Below are 12,685 nucleotides of genomic sequence, written 5' to 3' on the forward strand. Positions count from 1 at the left end.
TTTACATAACTCGAAGTTATAATTTAGAGGCAAACGAGCGACTAGCGACTGCATGTGGGGGCACCCACCCTTATGCTGCAGTAGAACTATTTGATTTTTCAACATCCCGCATTGACGACGATACCGTAACATTATGGTACAGTAGAGTTCATAAACTTCTGAGCAAACATTTGATCAAAAATATGTAAACACTACTATTGTTAACGGCCTAGAAGCGTGTTCAAATATTTTTGAACAAATTTTTGCTCAAAAGTTTATGAACTCGACTGTTGCGAAAAATATTCGTATCTCAATTCAATATGCAAACTAAACTGAAATTTTAAACGCACAGATTGAAGTTCATCAAGGAAAGTTATTATCGATTTTGAGACACAAGGATTTTTAACAAGTAGTGAAGATTATTATTTACGCAAATACGTACCCAATGCAGATGTTTGAGTGCGGGGATGAACATATATTGTTTGTTAGTTTTACAAATATATTTTTCTCAAACATGACATGAAATATTGACGTTGTGTTACATATAATAAGCCGAGAAGTATCGCGCTGCAGGCGCTGGGGCTCAGCTGCGTGCGCGCGGTCACTCTAGCGGCCTGCAAAGAGATTTCATACAACCTTGCAGGCCGCTGGCCGGCAATGCAACCGTCTTTTGTTTCAACGCGCGCTCTGCGACACGCACAGCAACACCGCCCGCAGCCAGCGCGACACGCGCACACACAACAGGAACAGGGCGACCAGACTAGCCTCCCGCCAGTTTCATTTCTTGTTTTCTTTTATTTCATGTAATGTTTGAGAAAAGCACTATACAAGCCTCGTCCGGAACCTGGGGTTGCCGGCCTCGCATCCCTATCTAGGTACTAGGCCGGCAACCCCCTACTTCCCGGCCTCTACAATAATGTACTATTACTCAAAAATACAAACTGAGACATGGATGCCCAGAAAAACCAGAAAAAGAGACCAGCACTGGGAATCGAACCCAGGTCCTCAGCATTCTGTGCTGCGTGCTATAACCCCTACACCACTGCATGCCCAGTATACACTCTCATCTATGCTGCATGTATTTTACGCCCTGAGGTAGTATGATCCACTCATTTTAAGTTTGACCTGATCAGACCAGACCTCAGGTTGCATAACTCAACTGTGACTTAGGTACTTTACAGAAAAATAAATAATACACATTTTGTGACAAATTTTACCATTTTTATTACACTGTGATTACAATGTGAATTATTTGAAACCAGGGCTATGGTAGTTTATAAAACAGATTAGTTGAACGTAACTGAACTGAAGGTCTAGGAATACATAACGTAAGAGACATGTTTTATGCACGGGGTAATTGCGTCTAAAATAGTAACCGATAGGCCAAGATATTTTAATGTATTGTCGCAGATTATATTTTGTATAATACTTATTAATGCGTGACAATGCGACTCTCGCGTTGTCAGACGCTATTATCTATCGGTTGGTTAATGAATCATAAAAATGCATGGAGCGATCTTTCCTAAATTTAAAACGAATTGAAGTAACAACTCCCAAAGAAAATATAATCACTATGTGTCATCGATAGCGCTGGGGAAGTCTACTGTATGGAATGGGAGTGACAGTGCACTGCCATTATGTCTTAGGCGTGCCACAGTATACAAATAGACGCAATTACCCCGTCCCAACAAATGTTCTCGCATGCGTTAGGTGTTCCGCCGGGGGCGCTCATTCGTCGTGCGAGCGTTCGTCGTCGCGGCGGCGGTTGCGCGTGCGGCGGTTCCAGCCGCCTTCGCGCATGCGCTCGCGCTGCCGCCCGTCGCCGCGGCCCGCGCCGCCGCGCTGGAAGAACGACCCCTGCTTCTCGAATATGCGCTCGTTTGAGTCCACGAAGTTGCCGACCTGCGATAAATGCATATGTTACGTTTGAGATCATAGATATAGCAGCAAAGAGCTGAAAAAAACAACCGGCCATCAAAATATGTATATATACATACATAATTATATTATGTGTAAGTTTCAGCTACCTATTATAGCCCGCGTCAAACTTCTAGCTCTCTCTGAATACGAGGCGATTGGCGTCGCAGTAGCGCATTATCGGTATCTGCGGGACGTAAGCGGGTGAGGACGGGAGAGCACCCCCCGCTCGCTCCTGCGCTGCACCGCGCTCGCCATGTTTATTCGTGCATCTGTGTGCGCCGAGTGCTTCTACGCAACACACGTTTGGTTCAGCAGTGGAAAGTACAGTCGCTGCGAGTATATTTCATTTGTTCGCGTCGCGAGTTTAGATTTTTGTTATTGTTCATAGTTACGTTACTGTTTTAAGTAGTTGATTTTTGTTATTACTTATTGTTATTGCTTTGGGAGTGCCTACTTACTGTTTTGTTTTTGAAAGACTGTTAAAATGCCGAGACATAATACCGTTTTACCGTTTATTAATTTATTTATTGTTCTTATTAATCACGGATTAAAATTCTTCCGTGTTATTAATTCATCCTGCTTAATTTTTAAGTTTAAAAATAAGATAAGTAAGCCTATTCAAATATGATAGTTACTTACTTATTACCAGTTACAAGTTGTCAATCACTCATTGAAAATAATTAAAATAAATAATGAAAATGAAGTGAGTGGCCAAATATAGCTCTGGATAGGGAGGTGTGGAAGTCAAGAGGAGAGGCCTTTGCCCAGCAGTGGGACACAGTTATAGGCTAAATATAATAATAATAATGAAAATAAATAAATTAAATTATTATTATATACAGTAACATACATCCAAATATACAAACTTTCCCATTTATAATATTAGTAGGATTATATTAAAATGTTACTGACTGTACACCTGCGCGCTGCAACTTCAGAGAGAGCTAGAAGTTTGGCGCGGGCTATACGGTTCACGATATACAGGGTGGAAAGTTGAGATGGGGCAGCAAGGGCAGCTACTAGATCCCTTGCTGCTACGCGAAAATGCTCTTAGGAGACCTTTACTAACTTTTTGAGTGATGACAATCGACATTCACAGATTTTTGATAAAATGTACAGTCAGCGAGAAAATCGACAGATTTGACTTTTTTTTTTTAATGCCTATCGGTCCCATTTCTATCAAGTATTAAAACACTCTTTGAGACCAAATAAGGTTAGAGTACTAGAACACCCGCAAATCAAAGAAAACTTTTTCCATACAGTTCGTAGGGTACTAATTTGCAAGTTGAAATTTTCGCATGTTGTTTTTTTTTTTCAAATATGAATCCTTTATGCTTAAAGAAAATTAAACAGTATGTAGGCAACTAAAAACTGAACATTTTAACTTAAGTTAGTGTCTTAACCCAGTATTGCTGCCCCATCTCAACTTTCCACCCTGTATACGTTTTACCTTGGCCTTTAGAGTCAACAGTTGAGACATACAATAGTTAGAGAATAGACAATAATTTGACATGGCTGTGTATATCCAGATCGCTTTGAAATCTACACTTATGGCTACTTGCTGGAAACACATAAATCTCGAGTTAGCGTTAAGATCAGTTTAGTAGTGTCATAATGTATGGAACTGTCAAGCTTAAGCCAGGCTTAACTACTAAATCTAGATGTATTTTTTCCTGCAAGACGGCCTTAAAGAAGAGCAACATCATGATCTGCAGACTAACTCAAGAACTTGGCAGCCATATTCCATGAAGGTCATAAATAAAGGGATCAGAAAGGATTTCCCAAATCTCACAGGATAGAGAGCTAGGCTATTTTTTTTTCACGGTAGCGCAGTTGTTTTATGAAGCCAGTAAAGGAAGTTTTTGTTACAAGATTACTTCAACGCTTAAATACCGTGGAGCAAGAAGGAATTATACAAACCTCAAGGCAACATTTTCTATAACTACTAGAACATACCTTGTCAGCGAGCTGCATCGCTAACGCCTGCATACGCGTGGGTTCTGAGCGGTGCAGTATAGCGCACTCGCTCGGGTCGTCCAGCGAAGCCAGTAGCTCCTCGTTTATGATCATCTTGGACACCAGAGAGTGGACTTTCTGTCGCGGCAGCTCGAACATATCGGCTAGGGACTTGAGGGACAGAGACGCGTATACGTGTGCGTAGGTGAAGAGGTAAGTCCGGAGTGATTCTTCACGGATGAGCCGACCAAGCATGGCGCGGACGTTGTCGGCACCCACCATTAGGTCCCAGACCTGTGAAATATTGTATTGTTAGTAAAATTTAAGTTGATAAACATAGACTAGGTACTATTTAATAAATTAATTCTTTCTATCTTTTTTTTTTATTCCGGGAGCGATTTGTTTCCGCAAGGAGACAAAGTTGCAGCAACACCCTCTTAGCACAGTATATAAGCATTTATTGTTGGACAAACCGAGTTGTCGAGAAATTTGTTAAATATCTTAAAAGGAATAAGAGTGTTAAATTTTCAATTAGAAAGATCCAACAATACATATCATATGATGACACGACGCGACGACCGTTAAAAGTCTATATTAAATTTTATTTTTATAGAATGAGACCGAATGCAAACCACATTTGCTCGTATCTTCCTTATTTTTCAACAGATATTGATAATTTTTACATCTTCGTTTTATTTAAGTTATTTAAGAGAACATTCGTTTTCCATGCATATTCCCCATTGTCAACATATACCTTGGCATTCATCTTTTCATTGACGATGAAATTGAGGCAGGCGCGCCAGTCGCCGCGGCGCATGGCGCGCGCGGCTGCCACGGCGTGCTCCCGCATGGACTCGGGCGGGCCCACCAGCGCCTGCCGCTCGCTCGCCCGCAGATTCTGGTAGAATGTCTTGCTGATCATGCGGCGACGAGCGTCGAACTCATGCGCCGCCATATACGGGATCTCGATCATCATAGCCGACACTAAATACACGCACTCGAGTAATTCCAGGTTGATGTGCATGTGGAACGGCATTTGCCGTTGCTTCTCGATTTTCTCCTGCTCCTTGGAACGCTCGTGCTGACGCTGGGGCAGCAGACCTTGCGCGAGCAGCTCCTTAGGCTTCCCGGTCATCATCAGCTCGGCTAAGCAGCCGTGAGCTTCTTTCACGTTGCCGCGGCGGAACGCGCATAGACCTAAGTTGGCCATCGTTCTATTGTATAGGATCTGAGTGCTCGGGTCGGAGTGCTGCACGGTCTCTTGGAGATGAGACATGAGGAGCAAGTCGCGGGCTTGGAACCAGTTGTCGTGCAGAGCGTGGTGGTACATATGGGAAAGAATGGCACGGGTCCGGAGTCGGTCGGACTCGTCGTGCGCGTAGATATACTTGCAGAGGCGTTCCATCTTCTTTATGGAGGTCTCCTCGCCCGGCGGGAGGTCTTTCTTTACCGCTCGGGGATCGAACTTGTAGTACAAGTGGTCTATCTTGCGGAGATACGCGCGGCAGATCTCCTGAGGCGTGCCGTCGCGCTCCACGACTAAGCATACGCGGTCAATAAGAGCCGACACTCTGACTTCGTCTTTTAGTCTCTCGACATATTCATTGGAGTGAGGATCACACTCTTTTAAGAGTTTAGTGAACTCATCGTCGAGGCGTTCCAGCGACGTGAGTAAGCATCCGCGCACTTGGTACGGTGGAGTGACGAGTTGCTCGTTTTCCTCGGTCACTGTCTCGCTGAGGACCATGTCTTCGTGAGCGAGGAGTAGGGTGACCATGTGGTCGACATTTTCGACAAGTCGGGACCAGTACTCTGGCTTCATTGCGTCGGAGACCTTGGGGTTGTAGTCGAAAAGAGCGGCGACGGTGGCAGCTCGCAACTTGAGTTGCAAGGCATCGCCGAGGTTGTGTGCGGCGGCGACTGTCCGCAGTTCGTGCAACAGCTCCAGCTGCGCGCGCCGGTCGGTGCGCTTGCGGCCACGCGCGGCACTGATCTCGCCAAGCTTTTTCACCACAAGAGCTGCGTCGATGTCGCTGTCCTGAGAAATCAGTAAAGCCAATTAAGTAAAATGTTAGATTGCATTTTAGTATTTTCTTCATTAAAGTTTTATTATAAACTGACCTTAGCAAACATCTTAGGCTTATCGGAAGTAGCAGCCCCTTTCCTGACGGTCTCCCACTCGCCGCCATCGTCCGCCTGGTCTCTCTTGCTAGTCTTGCCGGCTCGTTCACGCCTCTCTCTCCTGTCCTTTCTTCTATCCTTGTCTCCATCCTCTTCCTCCCTATCAAACAAGTCAAGCCATTGTTTTTTTTATATACATAAAAAATAAGGCATACGTTTGGCCTCAATCTCGCTTGATGGAAGGCGAAGATGAGGCCTAAGATGGTACACGTTTGCCTAGAAGGTGTCTGTTCACTTTGACCTTAATGATGTCCAGATTATAGCGTTCCGCAAAAACTGACCTCGGCAGAGTTCCACTCCTTAGCCGTCCGCATAATGAAAGAAGAGGCAAACCGCTTCGTGCGTAACGGAGGAATGTCTACTTTATACCATTCAGAATACTTGAAGTAATTTATTTAGACTTAGAAGACTTTATCAATATCTTCTTCAGGAACAACTATGGTTTCAGTAGCAGAAAAAAAACTCAAGTATGTTAAAAAAAAGTAGTCTACGATACCTTTCCGTTGTCTTCTTTAAGAACTTGTCACGCAGCGTAGCAGCGCCGCGAGCCTCATCATCGGAGCTGGAGCTCGAGTCATCAGAGCTCGAGCCCCAGTCCATAGAATCTGATGATTCGTCATCGGCAGGCAATGGACGGCGCGGCGGCTCGGGCGACCGACGCACCTTCACCTTCTCTTTAGGCTTCTTTTCATCTTCAGACTCGTCATCAGATGAGGAGTCTGAAAAAATATCTTGTTTCATAACATAAAGTATGTAATAGATGGAACGCGTGGCTTGCGCGCAGTATAATGCTAGCATAGGGGTCGTTTTTAATTTAATTAAAGTTCATATGAATGGAACAATAAACATAGCCCTTTCGAACCCAGCCGAGTATGAAAAGAGTTACGGCAATGGACTTCACGTACAATCCATGTCAAAATTCAAATTCAAATGTAATTGACCTGCATGATTGTATCAGCCGGGATCGACAGGGATAGCAGTGTAAGCAAGGTACTACGACTTTTATTTAACTGACAACTTGCAGCTGCCTATTATTGCCTATCATTTGCATTGCTGCACTGCACCAGACCTAGCTCTTTCCAGTCTTTTCCATGCATTATTGCACATCTAGATTGAAAGTGCATCAACTCAAAATAATAAACCATTTTAATTTAGGCCTTCCAGATATACTGGGTGATTCCGGGTTTATACCAAGAGTGAAAGGGGTGATGGGGAGATTCACACTGAGCAACTTTTACTATGGGACCAGCCAAGAAATTGAAAAAAAAAAACTGCTGTTCCATACATTCTCTTGATTAGATTTTTTTTTTCGCGATTTTGGGGCTGGTCCTATAGTAAAAGTTGCTCAGTGTAAATCTCCCCATCACCCCTTTCACTCTTCTTGCTCATGACCCCGGAATTACCCAGTAGGTCTAAATTAAAAAGAAGGAAAGAAAAAAAAGGGTTCATAAAAGGGAAATATACAATATAAAAATTGAATGTACCTTTCCTCTCATCATCATCATCAGGCAAGTCAGGGTTCTCACGGAACTTTGAAATCTCAGTTTCAAAATCCTTTGTGTACTTCCTGAGCTTTTGCCTCAAGGACGTCAGGGCTTTGCTGGTACCCTTGGAGAGTGTTTTTCTGCTGTCTCGGTCGGCCCAGGCCCCCACAACCCAGTCATCGAGTTCCACCAGAGCCCTAATGAAAAACCGGGGGGCCACTCCATTCTCCTCCTTAGCTACAATAGGAGCAGCTTTAGTGTATGCTTTCTGAAGTTCCTCGAAGGAAGCCAGAGCAGAAGAGAAGTCTTTGATTTTGCGATGATTGCGGATAGAATGGATGATACCCTCCAACTCTTCATACCGCTTCTCTTTCATGGAGCGCACAACGCGCTTAGTTTCCTCCTCGTCATCACTGAACTGAAAACAAATAACAGTAAATAGGTACTCTAAGTATGTATTCTTGATATTGCTCTGTATCCTAATTTACTGTTAATTGCACCACCTGCTAAAATTCATTGCTTACTTCTGTCTGTTGTTAAGGTTGCCTGGAAGAGATTGCTCTGAAGCAATAAGGCCACCTATTGCTTACCTTGGAAAATCTCTATATACCTACATACCTGTGTTTCCTGTACTGCTTGCTTAGGTACTGTGTTGGTGTTCAACAAAGAGTTATTGTATTGTAAGTTAGTCTCTCAGGTTGAGATGCTGCAAATACTCACTATTATTCAGTATTATCAAATAATAGCTAGTATTATTAAAATTCAGTGTATAGTTGTATACAACAAATTTTTAATGACAAAGAAACTAATGACATAAAAATACATAAACAAATTAATTTTCTTAAGGGGCTACTTTTGCACTACAGATAGAATTATAAGTTGAACTTGAATTTTGTTGTTTCTTGTTGGATTTTGAAAAAAATGAATACTTCATTCTGTATGATTTTTTTAAACATTGTTTGAAAAAACACTTATTTCGTATCTGTATTGACGAGAAAGATCTAACATATACGAAATCTACATGGGTTTGTCTTTGACGTCTCTTAAAACTGGTTGAGGGTTTTCATTTGAAACTAATTAACACAAAAGTTATGGCCAGGAAACCAGTTTTTTGGCCTCCAGTTTTTGAACTTTGATGCCAAATATCTCGAAGACTTTGAAGTAAATATGGGATACTATATTGCTTAAAGACGTTGTTGTTAATATAATAAGCTACAAATAACATCAGTTAACGGCATTTTAGTTATACTATGGCAGAGAAGGAGATTGAACTTATCTATAGCTGGAAAAGTCGATAAAATTTTACAGTCCAACTCTATTGAAGTTTGATTTTTGCCATGAAAATTCTGCTCTCTGCTTATCAGTCATGTTACAATTTTGACTTTTAACAATCACTGAAGTTGTTTGTTCAAACAAAAACTTATGTATGAAAAATTAGTTGAGCCGTCTGTCGAAGTTATTAGAAATCAAGAAAAACATGGTGTGTAACAGCAGGTAGCTAGTGGCTGAAGAATGCATATTATTGTCTGCTTGTCTAATTGCTTATAAAATGACCAAGTCTGTGTTTAATAAAGTTGTTAGTGAATTATTAACAGGTTCCAAATTGCTATTGATTCATTCAAGAAAGAAGCTGATGTAGAAAAATTTGTTTATTTTGTTACAATCCTTTTTAAAAGAAAAAATATTTTCTCAATTGGAACTTGATATAATGCCGAAAAAATGCAGTTGTGAGTTGGGCAGTGCTGATCAATCATAATCCAAATATTAGTTGCCACAAGAAGATAATAAGATACATAATTAGTTCACATGACAAATCAACCATAATTTAAATGAGTTTTTCATAGCTTTTAGCATAAAGTTGCACTTAGAAAGTTACAAGATTACTTTTGTTTTGTAAAGTTAATTAATGACTTACCGTGTAGACGGGGGCTGCCGGACGCACAATCTGATCTTCCTCGCTCGAGCTCTCCTCGCTGGAGTCCGTTCCAGTCGCAAAAAACCGACTCATTGCGGAATTGAAATGTTATCTACCTGTAAATAATATAACATATTTACACTGAACAAGCCATTTCACTATTTACGGTATGATTTCAATCCAGACTTAAATTACTGTTAAATTACTAAACAACTAAATTAAACAGGATTTGGCAAAGTATGAGGTGTTGTCGCGACACTTTGAGGTTAAGTTTTGTAACTCCTTTTTTCCGATTTTTGCAAGAAAAATTTACCTTCGGCAAAAAATTGATCGTGTGTCTTTATGAGTAGCACTTGATATGAGTGATAGCTTCATGAAAATATTTTGAAAAAGAGGAGAAAGTCGAGGCAGTCCAGCTTGCCCACGACGCACGTCACTCTAAAAAGAGATAGTGTACAAAAGAGGGAGATAGAAGTTATTTGAAAAAGTCATTCGTGGAATAATTTTAAAATACAAAATGAGCTTCTTATCATATAACTAAAACAGCTTTATCCAGCAGTGACAATGACCTAATGAATGCCTAAACCTTACCTTGTCTTGTCTATGGATTTAACCTAATTAAGAAAAAAAATGACGTCTTAACTCTTATTGAGAAGACGAAGACGCATTTTATCAATTTCATTGCTTGCATTTTCTTTTATTTTTAAAGTACCTAACCTATGAATGTAACTGTCGACACACTGATGACAAACTCACGTGCTTTTTAGGATGGGCAAGACTTTAGTTTGATACTCACACGGTCACATTATACATTAATTTCCTCTCTCGTTCGTTAATACATATCTATGGAGTTCACGAGTTTAATACTCCCTCTTACAACAAACATTTGTCGAACATGCCTCGCCGAATCCGATACAGAAATGCTTTTAAATGTACAAGATTTGATCGAGCACGAAATGATTAAAATTAAACTTATAGATATTTTGATATTTCTTAATTGCTTGGAGGTAAGTAGGTGTCCACTTCGAGATCCTGATTCATGTGACTGTCTATCTTAATATTGTATTAAGACCAAATTCATTTTACAGAATAATGACGAAGATAACTGGCCTAGCGGGATGTGTGCTTCATGTGTCTCGACTGCATTGGTATCATATAGTTTCAAACTGAACTGCTTGAAAGCAAATTCAACATTATCACAAATATTTATACAAACCTCGCCTTCTAACCAAAGGTCTGACATAGATTCAATTGATGTGAATGTGGTTTATCAGGACCATGAATATGATGTTCCACTGTTTAGCAGCCAGCCGGCCTTAGATTTTGATACTAACATGACCAATCTGCCAGTTAACAAGGAAGTAACTCCACTACCTCCTGTCACTGAGATAACATCAGCTGAGCAGCCACCTAGAAAAGAGGGAGAGAAAAGATATGCCTGCACACTGTGCGACAAATCGTTTACCAGGATTTATGGATTGAGGTATCACATGGCCAAACACAGCAACTTACGAAAATATTTGTGCCCCAGATGTGGCAAGTGTTTCCACAATGCTAATGGATTAAGACAGCATGATAACTCTCATCACGAAACTGGCCAGTTTAAATGTGGATTCTGTCACAAGACTTACAAATCTCGGCAGTCCCTGAAAGAGCATTTTAGAGTGGCTCACTCCAACAACCGCAAGCTATTTGTCTGTGTCACCTGTGGAAAAAGCTTCACGGCAAAGTCAACTCTGATGATGCATATTAGATCTCACAATGGAGAAAAAAAGTTTGCTTGTGATCATTGCCCTAAGACATACACAAGAGCATCTTATTTGAGAGCCCATAGTCTCATCCATACTGGGCAAGAGCGACCTCGTCCATTCATGTGTCAAAACAAAGGCTGTGATAGAAGCTTTGTAACAAAGAATTCTTTGTTGGTGCATATTGCGCATGCACATACACTGGAGAGGCCCCATAAATGCAACATTTGCTACAAAGGGTTTGCCACTGTTTATGGCTTGAAAATCCACAGGGATTCACACTCGAATAAGGAGATTAATTGCGATATTTGTGGCAAATCTTTGGCCAACAAAAGAGTGTTGCAGAAACACATCAAAGTCCACAAAGTGGATGCCAACGATATGATTCTGGAGACGGTAGTTGATGACGTGTTCTTTGACCAAGTTTACTGATTAACATCAGGGTTATGTATTTCAGAACTTGATGTAGTGGTTGGCTTGCACAAGGGGTAGAACTTGTTACATTAGTACCCACCATTGTATTTAAGCTACTTATTAAAGAGATAAAAATATAGTGTTTTTGTACTTTTTGTATCCTATAAGAAAGAGTAGGGTGATTTATTATTAGATTATTACCCTAAATCACGTTCTCGCGTCAATAAAAGTTTGCATTACGTCAAATTCTATTAACATAAATGCAAAAGAAAGTGTGTAATGTATCTACATAGAAATCGGTAAAAGCTCTACGAATTACTAAAATAGCAAGGGCTAAGGCCACAAAAAGATTTTGTGCGTCTTTGTTACTCTCTCACCCTGAAATGGCTAGACTGATTTAGATGGAATTTGGTATGTAGGTAGCTGAATCTCGAGAGAAGGCTACATTTTATTACGATCCGATTCTACCTACTGTAAAATCCCTAAATCTAGACATGAATTTTATCATCGAAGTTTTTCATACAACGTAAATGATGAAGGCCCATGCACGATAAGTACAATCAGCAACAAAAATATACATATGTTTGAAGTGCCAAAAATATGTATACTTTACAGGACTTTATTGGCTCAACATTAAGGTTGTGTATACATAGTTTTTGCACTTTGTATTCATAGGTATTTGAGTTGTTGCTGACTATACCTAATTACTGGAAATTTAGTAAAATCCCGGAATTTGAATTCTATTGCCAGACTATGTTTCATGCGAGTGAAGCCGTGGGTATAGGCTAGTTGTATGTATCACGATAAACAGGCAACAGGCGTATAAAAATTATCAACGCAATGGCAAACCCGATGACTCGCATTTTTTCAACATTAATGGTAGTTTATTTGATGTGTTTGCGAAAAAAACATTTGCGTAAGTGAAAAAAATGCATTGACTCATTCAGCATGATGTTTTAATAAATGATATTCCATGTTTTTGCGACAACAGTTGATTTTTTTTTCCAATCGCTGATCCGTGTTTTATTATGAGACAAACCTGTGGGGAGGGGGAGAGAACATAGAGAGATCTCTGTTCAGGCAGACGT

At 40.7% G+C, this 12,685-nt stretch overlaps 2 protein-coding genes across 2 annotated transcripts; one reads left to right on the top strand and one right to left on the bottom strand.

Annotated features, from left to right (window-relative positions):
* Positions 1–1,178: 1,178 nt before the first annotated feature.
* On the bottom strand, positions 1,179–9,896 carry eIF3c (eukaryotic translation initiation factor 3 subunit c). Its single transcript, XM_074092265.1, has 8 exons — positions 9,749–9,896; positions 9,436–9,551; positions 7,521–7,938; positions 6,533–6,755; positions 5,977–6,136; positions 4,610–5,893; positions 3,856–4,149; positions 1,179–1,881 (listed from the first exon to the last, which is right to left on the bottom strand). The coding sequence occupies exons 2-8, from the start codon at positions 9,526–9,528 to the stop codon at positions 1,708–1,710; spliced, it is 2,646 nt and encodes an 881-aa protein (XP_073948366.1). The 5' UTR covers positions 9,529–9,551; positions 9,749–9,896; the 3' UTR covers positions 1,179–1,707.
* Positions 9,897–10,079: 183 nt separating this feature from the next.
* Positions 10,080–11,736, top strand: LOC141430821 (uncharacterized). Its single transcript, XM_074091674.1, has 2 exons — positions 10,080–10,442; positions 10,524–11,736. Exons 1-2 carry the CDS (start codon positions 10,281–10,283, stop codon positions 11,613–11,615), a joined length of 1,254 nt encoding a protein of 417 aa, XP_073947775.1. The 5' UTR covers positions 10,080–10,280; the 3' UTR covers positions 11,616–11,736.
* The last annotated feature ends 949 nt before the right edge of the window (positions 11,737–12,685 follow it).

This window comes from Choristoneura fumiferana, chromosome 9, assembly GCF_025370935.1.
Source record: "Choristoneura fumiferana chromosome 9, NRCan_CFum_1, whole genome shotgun sequence".
In the NCBI taxonomy this organism is placed as follows: Eukaryota; Metazoa; Arthropoda; class Insecta; order Lepidoptera; family Tortricidae; genus Choristoneura; species Choristoneura fumiferana.